General features: G+C 39.9%; 1 protein-coding gene across 2 annotated transcripts in view; it reads left to right on the top strand.

Annotated features, from left to right (window-relative positions):
- Positions 1-10,394: 10,394 nt before the first annotated feature.
- The window catches only part of PLXDC2 (plexin domain containing 2), a 449,881-nt gene continuing 444,127 nt past the window's right edge, over positions 10,395-16,148 (top strand). Inside the window, exon 1 of one of the 2 annotated variants that reach the window (XM_058681756.1) lies at positions 10,395-11,181. In XM_058681756.1, coding sequence (XP_058537739.1) covers positions 11,070-11,181 — 112 coding nt within the window. In that variant the 5' untranslated portion in view covers positions 10,395-11,069. The remainder of the gene's footprint in view (positions 11,182-16,148) is intronic. The other variant, XM_058681754.1, reaches the window with a different exon arrangement.

Here is a 16,148-nt window from a genome sequence, read left to right as displayed (position 1 = left end):
GGCTCAGGTCATGATCTCATGGTTTGTGAGTTTGTGAGCAAAGAGCCCCATGCCAGGCTCTGTGCTGACAGGTCAGAGCCTGGAGCCTGCTTCGGATTCTGTGTCTCCCTCTCTCTCTGCACCTCCCCCCTACTCTTTCAAAAATCAAAAAACATTTTTAAAATGTTTAAATAAAAAATAAAATAAAGTTTAAAAAATAAATAAAAAGTCCATACTACCCAAAGCCATCTGTGGGTTCCACATAAAATTCCAATGGCATTTTTCACAGAAATAGAAAAAACAATCCTAAAATTCAGATGGAACCACAAAAGGCCCCATGTTTCCACAGCAATCGTAAGAAAGAACAAAGCTGGAGGCATCATACTTCCTGATTTTAGACTATATTACAAAGCTATAGTCATCAAAACAGTATTGCATTGGCATTAAAACAGACACATAAACCAGTGGAACACAACTGATACTCAGAAATAAACCTGCACATGTATGGTCAACTAGTATTTGACAAATGATCCAAGAAGACTCAACGAAAAAAAAGACAGTCTTTTTAATGGTGCTAGAAAAATTGGATATTCGTAGCAAAGAATGAAACTAGATACCTATCTTATAAACAATAACTCGATATGGATTGAAGAATTAAATGTAAGACCTGAAACTATAAAACTCCAAGAAAACATAGGGAAAAATCTTCTTGATACTGGTCTTGACAATGATGTTTTTGGAAATGATACCTAAAGCACAAGCAACAAAATAATAATAAAAAAAATTGACAAGCTGGACTCCATTAAAGGAAAAAGCTTCTGTGCAGTGAAAGATATGATCAACAAAATGAAAAGGCAACCTATATAATGGGAGAAAGTACTTGCAAGTCATATATCTGATAAGGATTTAATATCCAAAATATTTAAGGGACTTATACAATTTATTAGCAAAAAAAAAAAGGCAAAACAAAAATAAATAATGAGATTAAAATGGACAAAGGTTGTGAGTAGATATTTTCTCTAAGAAGACATAGATGGCCAACAGTTGCATGAATAGGTGCTGAGCATCACTAATGATCAGGGAAATGCAAATTAAAACCATAAGATATCCCTTCATACTTGTATGAAAGGCATTTATCAAAATGGTAAATGATAAGTATTGGCTAGGATATGGAGAAAATGGAATGAAATCCTTGTGCAGTGTTGATGAGAATATATATTAGAATACCCATTAGGAAAACAGTATGGAGGCTTCTTAAAATATTAAATAGAAAACTACCATATGATCCTGCAATTCCACTTCTGGATATATATCCAAAGGAAATGAAATCAAGATCTTCAAGGGGTATCTATACCCCCATGTTAATTGCAGCATTATTCACAATGGCCAAGATATAGTAACAACCTAAATGTCTGTCAATAAATGGATGAATAAAGGAAATGTGTATGTACACACACACACACACACACACACACTGGAATATCATACAACCTTAAGAAGAAAATCTTATCATTTGCAACAACATAGATGAAACTTGAGGGCATTATGCTAAGTGATAAAAGTGATAGAAGTCAGAGAATAATACAAATAATGTATGATTCTGCTTATTTGTGGAATTTTAAAAGTCAAACTCATGAAACAGAGTAGAGTGGTCATTGCCAGGAACTGAGGGTTAGGTGAAATGAGGAAGATACTCATCATTGGGTATGACATACCCAACATTTCTCAATATATTCTTAGATCATCACACTGTACATCTTAAATTTACACAATGTTATATGTCAGTATATCTCAAGCTGAAAAAATACCAAAAATCAATTATCTAACTTTCTACCATAGGAAATTAGAGAGAGAAAGTACGTTAAACCCAAAGGAAACAGAATGAAGTAAATAATAAATATTAGAAGGAAATAAATGAAAAAATATTAAATGTAGAGAAAAATAGAGAAAATCAACAAAACCAAAAGTTTCTTTTTTGATGATCAAAATTGACAGACCTTTAGCTCCATTGACCAGTAGTAAAAGATTTGTTACTAATATCAGTAATGAAAAAGTGGACATTACCACCCAACTTACAGAAGTAATTTTAATTTTATTTTTTTAATTTACATCCAAATTAGCATATAGTGCAACAATGATTTCAGGAGTAGATTCCCTAATGCCCCTTACCCATTTAGCCCATCCCCCCTCCCACAACCCCTCTAGTAACCCTTGTTTGTTCTCCATATTTAAGAGTCTCTTCTGTTTTGTCCCCCTCCCTGTTTTTATATCATGTTTGCTTCCCTTCCCTTATGAACATTGAATTATTAATCAAAATAACTTTACACAAAGAAAAACCCAGACTCAGGTAGCTTCATTGGTGCAATCAACCAAGTGTTTCAAAACTTAATAACACTTCTTCAAACTTTGTGAAAAATAGGAGAGGGAGAACTTCCTAACTCATTCTATGAGTTCATTTTTTTCCTGATACTAAATGAGAAAAAGACCACACAAAACAAAGAAAATACAGACCAATATCCCTTAGGAATATGGTTACAATAATCCTCAAAATACTAGAAAATTGATTACAGAGTCTTAGTAAAAGTAGTATATCTCATTACTAAGTGGAATTTATCTCATGAATGCAAGGTTTGTTCAACTTACAAAAAGTAAGCGATGTTACACCAATAGAACAAAGGGAACAAATGCATAGTCATATCAACAAATATAGAAAAAGGAATTTGACAAAATCTAGGACCTATTCATAATAAAAGAAAGACTGGAATAGAAGGTATCTTGCTCAACTTGATAAAGGGCATCAATGAACAACCTGCAATTAGCATAACATATACTGGTGAAAGAATTAAAGCTTTCTCTCTAAGATTAAAAACAAGACAAGGTGCCCACTCAACATTTCTACTCCATATTCTGGAGATTCTAGCCTGGGTAACTAGGCAAGAAAATAAAAGGCATTCATTTGGGAAAGGAAGATGTCAAACTATATTTGCTGATAGAATGATATTACATATAGAAAACTCTAAAAAAATATACACACATTAAAAAAAAACTATTAGAGCTAATTAATGAGTTCAGCAAGGTTGGTTGCAGGATAAAGAAACAATAAGCAAGTATCATTTCTATTGCTATATACTAGCTGTTATTGGCTGAATTGTATCCCCTCCCTCAATGCATACGTTGAAATACTAATCCCCATATTTCAGAATGTGACTATATTTGGAGATAGGTCCTTTCAAAAGGATATTAATGTTAAAATGAGGCCTGGAGGGTAGGCCTTTATCCAGTTTTTTTTTTTTTTTTAAGATTTTATTTTTAAATAATCTCGACACCTTAAGAGGACTCTAACTTATACCTGGAGATAAGAGTCACACGCTCTACTGACTGAGCCAGCCGGGCACCCCTGGCCCTTATCCAGTCCGACTAGTGTCTTCGTAAGAAGAGGGTATTTGGACACACAGAGAGAAACTAGGGATGTACTTGCATGGACCAAAGACCACATGAGGGTACAGAACATGGCTAGCTGCAAGCCAAGGAGAGAGAGGCCTGAGAGAAAATGAAACCTGCTGACATGTTGATCTTGGACTTCTCATTTCCAGAACTGTGAGGAAATCAATTTATGTTGTTTGAGCCACCCAGTCTGTAGCAATTTTGTTTTGGCTGCCTGGGAAGCTACTATACTAGCCATGAACACTTTAGAAGTGAAATTAAGAAAACAATGTCATTCATAATAGTAGCAAAAATAATGAAACACTTAGGAATAAGTATAGCAAATAAGTGCAAGGTCAAATACACTGAAACTTCAGAACAATTTTGAAAGAGGGGAAAAACATCCCGTGTAAATGGATTACAAGATTTGATATTGTCAAAATGGCAGTTGTCTCCAAATTAATTTACAGATTAAATGTAATCCCTACTAGAATTCCAACTACCATTTTTGCACAGTAACCAAAACAGTTTGGTACTGGCACTAGGCTAGGCATATAGATTAATGGGATAGAATTGAGAGTCAAGATACAAACTCCACGTATTTATGGCCAGCCGATTTTCAACAATGATGCCAAGTTCATTCAATGAGAAAACAATACCCTTGTCAACAAATAGCTGAGGCAATTATTTACCCATATTCAAAAGAATAATTTTAGCCCCCTTCCTTACACTGTATACAAATATGTAATCAGGATGATCAAAGACCTTAATGTAAGAGCTGGAGCAAATTGTAATAATATTACAAATTGTACTATACAATAGTCCCTACAAATTGCAATAATAGTACCTGGATGTTCATAGCATCATTCATAACATCCATAAAGTGGGAACAGATCAAATATTCATCAACTGATGTATATAAAAAAGTCATAGATCCCTTCAATGGAATATTATTTGGCATTAAAAAGGAAGAGAGTACTGATACATGTTACAACATGGATGAACCTTGAAACCATGCTAAGTGAAGGAAGTGAGACACAAAAGGCCACATATTGTAGATTCCATTTAAGTGAAATGTTTAGAATAGGAAGATCCATCGAGTCAGAGAGTAAGTTAGTGGTTGCCAAGCATTGTGGAGGAAATGAGAACAGGGAGTGACTGCTAATGGGTATGATTTTTTTTTTTGGGGCGGGGGGGTGAGGAAAATGTTCTGGAATTAGATGGTTGCTTTGATTTCGTAATGTGATTATACTAAAAACCTCTGTAACTTTAAAAGGGTTAATCTTTTTTTTTTTTTTTTTTTTTTTTTTTTTTTTTGAGAGAGAGAGAGTGCAAGCAGGGGAGAGGCAGAAGGAGAGAGAGAATCTCAAGCAGGCTCCGTGCTTAGCGCTGAGCCCTACGCAAGGCTTGATCTCAGGACTGTGAGATCATGCACTGAACTGAAATCAAGAGTCAGATGTAACTGACTGGGCTACCCAGTCACCCCTAAAAGGGTTAATCTTAAATTATGTGAATTACATATTGATAAAAATTCATATAGTAAAAATGAAAATAAAAAGAGATAATTTATAGGACAGGAAGACAAGATGAATGCAAGATAAGTAAAGGAAATGCAGAACAAAGCATCAGGACTGAAGATCAGAGGTCGGTCCTGGCAACGTGTGGTGTTGAGCATTCCAGCAGCAGACACAACAGCCTTGTCAACTGTGCTGGTGCGATATAGCCTCCACCAGGGGCTCCACAGAAGCACAACTGCTGGTGGGGCTGACCCTTGGGAGACAGATTTCCTGTACTTCAGACACTTTTATCAGTTCAGAAAACTCTGGATAATGTATATGGCTAACAACGACGTCCACAACAGTCCACATTTTCAGAACTTTTCCACGTGCTCCATTATTACACATTGTGCAAAATATTCTTTAACATGTTCATTTCATTTGTTAATTCACTAAGTGCTTGCTGAACACTTGCCCATTTTTCCTTTTTTGAAAAATGCAGGATTTTAACTTATCCTTGAGTACAGTTGAGGAATGAATAAGGTATATGTTTCTATTACACATTATTGCTATTTAAAAAGAAATGTAAGATGATGCTCCTACTTTTTAATGCTTATTTTTAATAATCCCATTTTGTAGTTCCTTTTCTACTACTACAAATTGCATATTTTTGTATTTTGCTATTTACTGATTAAGAACACTTTAGCTTATTTACTTTAGAAGGAAGACAGTATAAACATGAATGAAATTTTAATGCAGTATGTTGTTTCATTATGAATGAGCAAAATGTAATTGTGTTGTTAATTTCATCTAAATAGTAAATGTAGTATTGATATGAGGAGAAAGGGCATTAAATATTCTTTCATGTTAAATGTTTCTATAAAAAAAGTGATACTAGCTGTTAGGTGATTTTTTTAATGCTCATTTGATCCAGAAACACTCTATTCACAAAATTTTTACTTAAAACTACAAAAGAGAAAAAAGCTGAAATATCCATCAACAGTATAATGTAATTCTGGTTGATTCTGAGAGCAGAAGTCAGCCAAGATGAACAAATGAGTCTTGTAATTTTGTATCAGAGATAAAAAAAAATAGCCCTATCAAATGAGGAGGGAGAGGAAATGCCATAGACCTAGGGGAAAAGGTTATAATATTAGCTTAGGACTCAGTAAAAGCAATCCACTGATAGCAATTTCCTTTTATCTGACTGACTTGTAGAAAATTTTAACAGATCTTATTAAAATGGACAAAAACTGGGGCGCCTGGGTGGCGCAGTCGGTTAAGCGTCCGACTTCAGCCAGGTCACGATCTCGCGGTCCGTGAGTTCGAGCCCCGCGTCAGGCTCTGGGCTGATGGCTCGGAGCCTGGAGCCTGTTTCCGATTCTGTGTCTCCCTCTCTCTCTGCCCCTCTCCCGCCCGTTCATGCTCTGTCTCTCTCTGTCCCAAAAATAAATAAAAAACATTAAAAAAAAAAAAATTTTAAAATGGACAAAAACTATTTCCTGAAATAACAATAAAAAATATATTATAATAAATGGTAGGTACTCTACAGCCTAAGCTGCATCTTGTTTTTTTTCCAAGGAAGCATGATATTTTCTTGAGTATCTCGTTAGCCAAGTTTCAATTTAGGACAGGTCCTTGGAAACATAGCAAGATTAGAGTTGGAGGTAGGATGAGATGGGTAATTGTAATCGCCTTTATACAGATAGTACTGCCCTTGGAATGTGAAAAAAATCTTCCTGAAGGTTGGTATAAATGAAGGGTTGCAAACAGATTCGAAATCTATACAGACATTTGCTTGGGTCTGCTTAAAGTTCTATGTTGCTGACAATGATTCTGATATATGATCTTAAGATTTTAAAGAAGAGTGTTCTATGAATTCCAGATCTTTGTCATGGACAAATAACTCAAGTATTACTCCTTTAAGATTCCTGATTTCATTTGTTCCTTGAGAGGTTAGCTAACATTAAGCTAGTGAGTAAAAAAACAGCAATTCAGGTCTTGTAACTATAGTAAATAGAAATGAGCCTCACTCATTAGAACTCCTCTTTCAAGTCAGGTGGGAAAGGAACCTTTCTTCACAAAGACACCTTAATTTGTCTCCATGAAGTTGAAATAGACAATAATACTGTGGGGAAACGTATACTGCAAACTGAAATCATTTAGGCCACAAAATACATTGCTTTTAATTAGCCAGGATTGTATGAGGACAGTCAACTTTTTCCATTTAACTCTGAATGACTGTCCTACAGTTTATTTATTTTTGCTTGTTATAATGTAAAGGTTATATATATATATATATATATATATATATATATATATATATATTTATATATATATACACACATACATATATATATATACACACACACACATATATGCGTATATATATATTATTATCAGTTGGTTATATATAGAGAGAGAGATATTATCAGTTGATATCTAAAGCAGAACATCTAATCCTACATTTGTTACAATAATATTTTTTCTTAATTCAGGGCATTAAAATATCATGCATCGTTGAGTTTTGCTTACCTATATCTTCTCCCATACCTAAGTATTTTCTGTATGGGTGGCTGTTTATAATAAAATCATATGAGTAAAATGAAACAATTAAACAGCACCAATGATAGACAAATGTATAAAAAACCTTTGCAGACTCACTCCGAATTACCACTTGGCTTCCTTTCAGTTTTTGGCATCAAACTTCCATTTAAGGTATACAGCTTTAATCAGGAGGAGAAAGCATTGATGACAACAAAGAACAAGAAAATAAACACTCCTAATTTGCATACATAATAATAAAGAATAAAAGGAACAAAATGATACTAGGGAGAGATAGGACTTTGTTCTCAAAAAAAAAAAAAAAAAGGAGGCACCCCCCCCCCCCTTTTTTTTAATCAACTGTGGAAGTAGAGGGAAATATCCCAGACTAAAAAGAAGTCGTGCTTTCCTGAGATGGCTCCTGGTAGGTTTCTTATAATTTTGCACGTAATGGGAATTGGAGTTGTGCAGAACATTTTAGGAAGCTTTCCACATGGATTTATGAAGTAATGAGCTCACTAGGGATGCAGATAAAAAACTCAACATCAATTAAATAAGAACCAAATTTTGATTAGAAAATTGTTTTCCAACTTAATGTTAAACAGATAAGTATCTCAAGTACTCAAATTTTGTTGTAATGTTACATAGAACTTACAAACTCTCAGTTAAGCAGAAATGAAAGAACCAGATTTCTTAAGTATGGTGAGGAAATCAAGTTGTGAGAAAGCTCAGGAGAGAGCAAGGGTCTTGGCATAATAAAGTGTGTATGCACAACATGTTTATGTGTGTGTGTGTGTGTGTGTGTGTGTACATATATATTTCTGATATAAATAGCAAACTGAATATTGGATTATGAAAAACATGTTACACCTCCTGTTTCCCTTCTCACTAGCTAAGTAGCCATCAGAGAGCCATTCTTTTTGTATCAAATTAGCAGAGTAGTTTAATTATCCAGACCCACTTCCAGTGGGTTTTGTGACAAAATTAAGGCGTGTCAGTCTTAGAAATGAAATTGCCAGTTATTTAACCAGCAAAGACAAGTTTATTTAGGAATAGTAGAGGAACTGTGGTTTGGGACATGCTTGCTATGACAAACCATAGGCAAGTCTGAAGAACAAAGGAGAAGGGCTTGCCTTTGGAGAGGACAAGAGGGATTTGGTTGTTTTGGAGGAAGGGTTATTGGAGGAGAGGAAGAGTTCAGGGTTGCAGCTCCTCATTGGCTGAGTGGTGGTGGTTTTTCTTCTAGGTTATTTCTGGGCAAGGAGAAAATCTTCCTTATCCTCCTAGGGTAAGTAAAGTAAGCTTCTGACTGCTGGGGTATGTGAAGTAGGCTGCAAAAGTGATATGTGGTGAGAACCCTTGCCTTCATCGCCTCTGACTCCATTTTGAATTAGGTTGCTTTTGTTCATTTTCACAGGTGCTCATTAATAGCATCCATAAACTTTCCAGAGCATGGAATAGGGTGGGCAAGAATAGGCTGAAAGACTTTTGAATTTAAGAACACTGATGCAAGCTCTCCACTGATTCAGGACTTCCTCCCTCTCCTGTCTCTCTTAAGAGACATAAAGTCATGTACTTTGCACAGGCACTGTTTTCAATTCTTTACAGTAATAACTCATTGAGTTCAATACGACCTTATAAGGGCATTACCACAATTCTCCCCATTTGATGGATGAGGAACTGAGGCACTATGAGAGTAATTGCGAAGAGGCTTGGCCATTTAGTGGGAGGAGGTGTTATTCCAATCCAGGCAATCTGGGTCAAGAATCTGTATTTTTAACCAAAATGCTTTTCCACTTTTCTTTGTATTTGTCCCTTTAAAATGAGGTTAAGCGAAGTAAGATGTAAATTAGCGAGAGGGCTGGGAAGGGTTAAGGCTGAAGCACATCCTGGAGCTGAAAAAACAAAAACCAAACTAGCGAGCGAATGCCTGTAAAAAGCCCCCGTAGGAAATTCAATGGGCCTCCTGTTTCTTTAAACTCTCGCTTTCCCTCCGGCGGACACTTTACAAAGCAGCAGCGGCAGCGGGACCACGCTGTCGCGCGCTACCTTCCTCCTCCGGTCTCGCGGGTCTGGGGTCCGAAGGGGTTTTTCGGGGTCAGTAGCAGAACTCACTCGGGTTTGCTTTCTTCACACCCCAACTGCTACAAACGTCCTCCCGGGAATGGCGAACTGTAATTAACCCTTTAGCGCCCAGGGAGATCCCGCCAGCGTCTGGTGTCTGCTGGGTACCGTGCGGGGGGCTAAGACCCTCCGCAGCCCCGCGCGAAGGAGGCCTGGAGGCCAGGTGGGCGAAGGCGCCGCTGGTGTGGCTGCAAAGGGCAAGAGCCGATTGCAGGATGGCGCCCCGGCGGCGCGGAGGTGCAGCGGGGCGCTGGGCTCCTAGCTCGCTCGCCTTTCTCGCCTTCTCTCCCGACTCTCCGGGCCGTAGGCTGCTGGGGGCGCGCAGGGCTGGAGTTGCCTTCTCACAACCCCTTGCTTTTCCCCTCCGGCTTAATCTCTCGGCGACTTTACTGCCAGCCCCGAGGAAAGTGCAGCCATTGGACAGGTCGGTGCTAGCTGCTGGTTTCGGGGAGGAAGGTGGGAGAAGCCTGAAGGAGCGAGGGGGAGGGAGGAGGGAGGAGGGAGGAGGGTGCAGCGGCAGATCTGGCAAATTGCAAGCTGCCTTCCCTCCCCAAAGTGTGGAGCAGAAGCGCGGGGGAGCTCGGCGGCGGCGGCGGCGCCTCCTTCGCCACCAAACTCCCGGGGCTCGGCGGGGCTTGTGGCCACCTCCTCCTTAGCCAGGAGGAACCCTTTCCCGATAGGTTTTGGCCTGACTCCCCCGCCCCCCATTTCTTTCTTCTTCCTCTTCCTCCCCCTCCCCTTCTTTTTCTTTTCTTTTTTTTTTTTTTCTTTTTCTTCTCTCTCTCTCTCTCTTTTTTTTTTTTTTTTTTTTTTTTCTGGCTTCGGACCTTAGACTGCTGCAGCCTGAGCCTTCACTGGGCTCAGCTCTTTAGAGCTGCCCATCCCTCTGGCTGCGAGAAAGGACGCGCGCCCTGCGTAGGGCGAAGAAAAGAAGAAAAACTTGTCGGAGGGGTTTCGCCAGCCCACATTAACCCCCTTCCCGCAAACCCAAACCTCCCGCCAGGGCCATCCCAACACTGGGGAAAGTTCCTTGTGAGCCGACAGCCCTCTTGGATTTGGAGGAGGCAGCCGCGCTGGCTGTGGAATTAGATCTATTTTGAACCCAGTGGAGCATATCGCGGGGGCTCGGAAGTCACTGTCTGCGCGCACCCGGGTGGCGCTGCCTGTGCGGAACCGAGAGTTTGCGAGCCCCGGCTGCAAGTGGCCTTTCCTCCCCGCCGTTGGTGTCCTGTGTCTGGGGTGAGGGCTGCGAGTGTTGTGGCAAGTTGCGAAGAGAGACCCGGAGGTCCGGAGAGGACTGCACTCCCCCTCGCTCTCCCTTCCTCTTCCCAGCTCCCGAGTGTGAAATCCCATCGAAATTTACAAAGGCCTCCAGGTTCAGCCAGACCGGTCCGCAGCGCTTGGCCCCAGCGTCCCCATCGTCCCGATTCCCACTCCGAGCCTCCAAGCACCCGGCGCCTGGGAAGGACTGGCGGGGAGGGGGAGGGAGGTCTCGGCGGCGGCATGGCGAGGTTCCCGAGGGCAGACCTGGCCGCTGCAGGAGTTGTGTTACTTTGCCACTTTTTAATGGACCGTTTTCAGTTCACTGAAGGGGAGCCTGGAAACCAAATCAATGGTAAGATGCACTTTAGCTTGTTGATTTTTTTGCGCAACTGAAGATTTCGCTGGCACTCCCCCCTCCATTCTCAACCCACCCCCCACCTCATCTGTCTGCCCTTGGGAAAGTTATTGTAATTGCTTTTGGGTAAACTTGGGCTTTCCGAATGGGGAGCAGGGGGTTGGTTAGAGAAGGGGACTGGAGGTTTTCTTGAGGATTTCGGGCTTCCTTCACCTGAGCGACAGGGGGTGGTACTGTCTCCCCAAGTCGCCCAGAGAGGGCTCTGGTGTGTAAGAGCAAACCTTCTGTAGATACCTTTCCCAGAACTGGCATCTCTGGGAAGTCTCCTCTCTGGCTCCTCCTGCTTCTCTGCTGCCGCGATAAACTAAAGCGAGTGCGTGATGGGGGCCGTGGGTGGGGGACGTAGTGGCAGCTGGGGATTGCAGGGTTCCCCCCAGCTGTAGAAAATTTCCTGTGGCCGCACCTTTCTACCCCACGCGATCCCCACCTTAGTTCCCTTTCGCAGTCTGGGCTCGAACGGGCTCTGGAAGCGGGGCGGGGTAGGTGCGGCGCGGCGCCGAGGACGGGAGGAGGTGGCAGAAATGGGGTGGGCGCGCCTCTAGAGACCAATGCCTGCCCCCATTGTCCTCCACCGGCCGCCTTCGCAGACAGGCCTGAACGCGTCCGGGGTTCGTCCAAGCGCCCTGACATTGCCCCCGCGCGGCGACCCGGCCTTCGCATCTACCCTGTGGTGGCTCCGGGTCGTTGCCAGCCAGGTTCGCGTCCAGCCGGGAGCCGCGCCCCCGGGGCCAGCGCGGAGCCGGCGTAGCAACTCCCCGCCCGCGCGACCCGCTGGCTCTCGCAGGCTGGGAGCTAAGCCGGGGTTTCAGGTGCCTCCCGCGACCCTGCCCTCTGAGAACTGGGTGCCTGCTCACCCTTTCTGCCCCTCAGTAAGAAGGTGAAGAAGCAGGCAGAGAGAACCTTGGCAGAAATTTGTGAACTCGGGTTAGACTTGGGAGAGGAGGTGAAATGAACAAAATACACTTGGAGAAAAAAAGAAAACACAAACTTTCTGATGAGCGTAATCAAGATTTTGTTTTGTTTTAATTCTGAAGTCTGGGGTGGTGGTGGTGGTGGTGGTGGTAAGCGATTCCTCAGAAAGTATACATGTGTCCGCAAATGTCAAGCATGAAAGTCGCAGGTGGAAGCTTACCGAGGTCACCTGGGGATTCCAAGTGAGGTGAATCTTGGAGAAAGTCCTTGAATGAAATTCACCAATCTGAGACCTAGAAATCAGCTAAAAACACTGTCTCTGCCCCTGGTGTAAATTCTTATAGAGAACGCACAGAATCTGACTCTGCGCTCCAATTTATGATTGGAGGGGTGTTGTGGGATGGGAGGAGGGGGCAACATGATGACAACGCTTTTAAAACTGTGAAACACTTTAAAACCCCAATTTTCTTCATGTTGATTTGTCTTGGTCACATACAGTTTTGTTCTGCATAGATGGACATAGCTTGTTCTTTACTAGGTATGTCAGTAGATTATCTTGTTTGATACATTTCATTGGTTGGAAAAAAAAAACACTAAGACTTTTACCCTATGATATTGATATGGTATGGCCACATTCATGAAATAAGTAAATGCTTAAAGAAAACAATTCATCCCAAAGGAGGTTAGAGAGACGTGTATGCCAAAATGGATTCCAAAGTTGTTTATTTGAAATTTCTGTAAATAATGCATTTACAGAAGAGAAAAAAAAGATCAGCAGATGTTTATTTTTTCCGAATTTCTTTCGTTAATGGTATGTTACTGAGAAAAGAATATGTATACATTTCTAAGTTATCAAATTGAGGATGAGTGAACATTCACTCTGCAATTGGCCAGATAATTAAAAGCTGTGGGGATTATAAAATACCTAAATTGCCCAACATAAATGTACAGGTATTATAAACTAATTATAAACTAGTACCTGTGGTGGAAAATTACTCTAGAAACCCATATTTTTATAGGATTGAGTAAAAAATGAATAGTTTTAAATTTCTTGGTAAGTGTTTTGGAGATTTATTGCAAACTGAAGTAGCTTCTTTACTGGATATCAGTCTACATACAGTTTTTGACTAATCTTGGAGTTAAATGGTTATATTTTCTTTCCTATAAATACAATATAGCAATGAAATAGAAGAAAAAATATTTTCCTTTGTAAACATGCTAAAATATCACTATGGGAAAAATTTTAAAGAGCCCGACAGTCTTGAAATTTGCCATGTAGCAATCAGGATTTTTATCACAGACATTTTGGCACAGGAGAAAAAAATCTGATTTCATAACAGGGACATTTAATTATGTATTACTTTAGAAAATGCTGCAGTTGATTTTATTGCCACCAGAGGGCAGAGGAACTGCTAATTTCTCCTATTCCCATTCTTTCCCAAATCTCTCAGATTAATGATCTTCAATACTTTGTTTTTCCTATGCGCAGTATGTTTTGGACATTTCAGCTTACCACACATAAATGAGTGGCAATTTATAATAATTAGTGTTTATTTCCCATGTTCATTGAAATTAACTTTTCATTCAACATTTATATAGCACCTTCTACATGTAAAGATCTATACTTAAAAAATTTTTTTTTAATGTTTATTTACTTTTGAGAGACAGAGAGAGACAGAGCATGAGTGGAGGAGGGGTAGAGAGAGAGGGAGACACAGAATCTGAAGCAGGCTCCACGCTCTGAGCTGTCAGCACAGAGCCCAATGCTGAGCTCAAACCCACGAATGGCGAGATCATGACCTGAGCCGAGGTCAGACACAACCAACTGAGCCACCCAGGCGCCCCATAAAGATCTATACTTTGAATACATTCTTGTGGTGCATTTGTACAGTGGAAAAATTCAAATACCTTCTTTTGTATCAATGCTGGAGGTTTTTAGCAAATTATTGTGGAATTCTCAACAGCATAGCTTTCAAATCTCTCTCTTACAGTGAAAAGCTCATTATGTAATGAATTTATCTTTAGGATTGAATGTAATCTACACATAGATGAAAAGTATATGCCATACTAAATAGTTTTTATCAACACCAATATTTAGAGAAAAATAAACTGAGAATAATTCTAAACTCTAGAAATCGGAAATCTTCTTTGTATTGTTATACATTTGTTCCTATATCCTATAGTGAAAAACAGTTTATTAACCGTGTCAAAGGAGAAAGATGTGTTAATGTCTTGAAGATTTCTAAAATGTAAATAGGGAAAAAAGGCCTAAAATTATGGAGTTATTTTGGCCTGGTTATTACTCTTAAATGTGACTTAATGCAACAAGGAAGTTCAATACCACTATATACAGAGCAAAAATAGTTTAGGACTCCAGGGAACTTTTGCTATTTAAACTTTCTAATATTGCTATGTACTGGAGGGAAATAGTTTATTTTTAGCAGGTCATTTACATTTATTTTAGTTGTTTCTCTAGTGGGATATTTTTCTATTATTTTCTGCTTTCGTTGGAGTTAAAAGACTTAGTTTGAAATGTTACTAACTTGTGGAGTTTGTTATGAGAGTATCTCTGTTGAGACATACTGCCATTAGTATAAATTTTCTGTTTGCATGTATACTGGAAGAGAAAATTATAACAGAAGGTTAATCAAGTGAATATCCTCTATAAAGTAGACCTGGGTCAGATTAATGAACAAATGGTAGGTTGACTTTTATTTTATTTTATTTTATTTTATTTTATTTTATTTTATTTTAGGAGGGGGAGGGGTAGAGAGAATGGGAGAGAGAGAATCCCAAGCAGGCTCCTCACTATTAGGGCAGAGACTGATGCGGGGCTCAAACTCACAAACTGCAAGATCATGACTTGAGCCAAAATCAAGAGTTGACACTTAACCGACTGAGCCACCCAAGAGCTCTAGGTTGATTTTTAATAAATCAGTGACTCGTGTTTCCATACAAAATTTTTTAAAACACAAAATGTGAGAGTTTTTTTCCTTTTAGAGAACAGATACAAATTGAAGCCTAAGGATGGATAAGATTTTTAGTTCATGGATGTCTGCACAGAGATTTGAAATTATTATAAGTAGGACAGTTTATGCATTTGTTAAGTTTGATCTTCAGAAACAGATTTTTATCAAGTAGAAAGTACTTGAGTAAAACTTAGTAACAGAAGATACTAATTTGCTCCAAACAGGCTTCTTCTCTGCCTGCAGAGAAGTAGACAACGTGGATTCTTTTCAATTAGTTTTGTCCCTGTTTTTTTGCTTCCTAAAAGATATTTCCTGTTGTAGAAGCAGAATATTTATGAAGATTAGTGAGTTGATCAGCAGCTGTGATCATGAGATCTGAAGTCTTGAGCGGTTTCCTACCACATTAAATACTGTCTCTTCACCATGGCCTCCAAGATCATTATCATGTGGCCTGGACCTACTGTTTCAGCTCTCCCTTCCCACCCCGTTTCTGAACACTCTCCCCAGTTGAGGCTCCTTGATCTCCCCTGAGTAGGTGCTGTGTTACTACCTCTTTTCCTTTCCTCCTTCACCTTCTTCCCTCATGCGTCTCCATTGGTCCATCTGCTTTTTCTTACAGGCTTTTATCTCAAGTGACACAGTTCACAAAAGGATGTGCCATCTCAGAACCCTCGGGAACTTCTGTGCCTTTTTAAAGGCACTCGTTTGTTTGAATCTGCTTGATATTGGAAGAGTTGTTTCCTTCCATTCCATTTCTGTATCTCTTTCATATACTTTCTTACAACATAGATCGTGTTCTGTAGGGTCATGGTCCGTTCGCTTCTGAATCCCCCAAGGCATCTCCCACACAGGCATGCAATAAATAGCTGTTGCACTGACTGGACTGAATGGAATGGTAGTTCAAGGTGGACTGTTGGTTTGAATGTCACCTTGGGAGACTTCTGAAAAGTACTTGTTTACCCTGTTTATGACTTTTTCCACCAATAAGTTGGAAATGAATATACAGACAGGTTTTGCAGAACT

The sequence above is a fragment of the Neofelis nebulosa genome, chromosome 8 (assembly GCF_028018385.1).
Source record: "Neofelis nebulosa isolate mNeoNeb1 chromosome 8, mNeoNeb1.pri, whole genome shotgun sequence".
NCBI lineage: Eukaryota > Metazoa > Chordata > Mammalia > Carnivora > Felidae > Neofelis > Neofelis nebulosa.
This window is presented reverse-complemented; position numbering and strand designations above follow the sequence as displayed.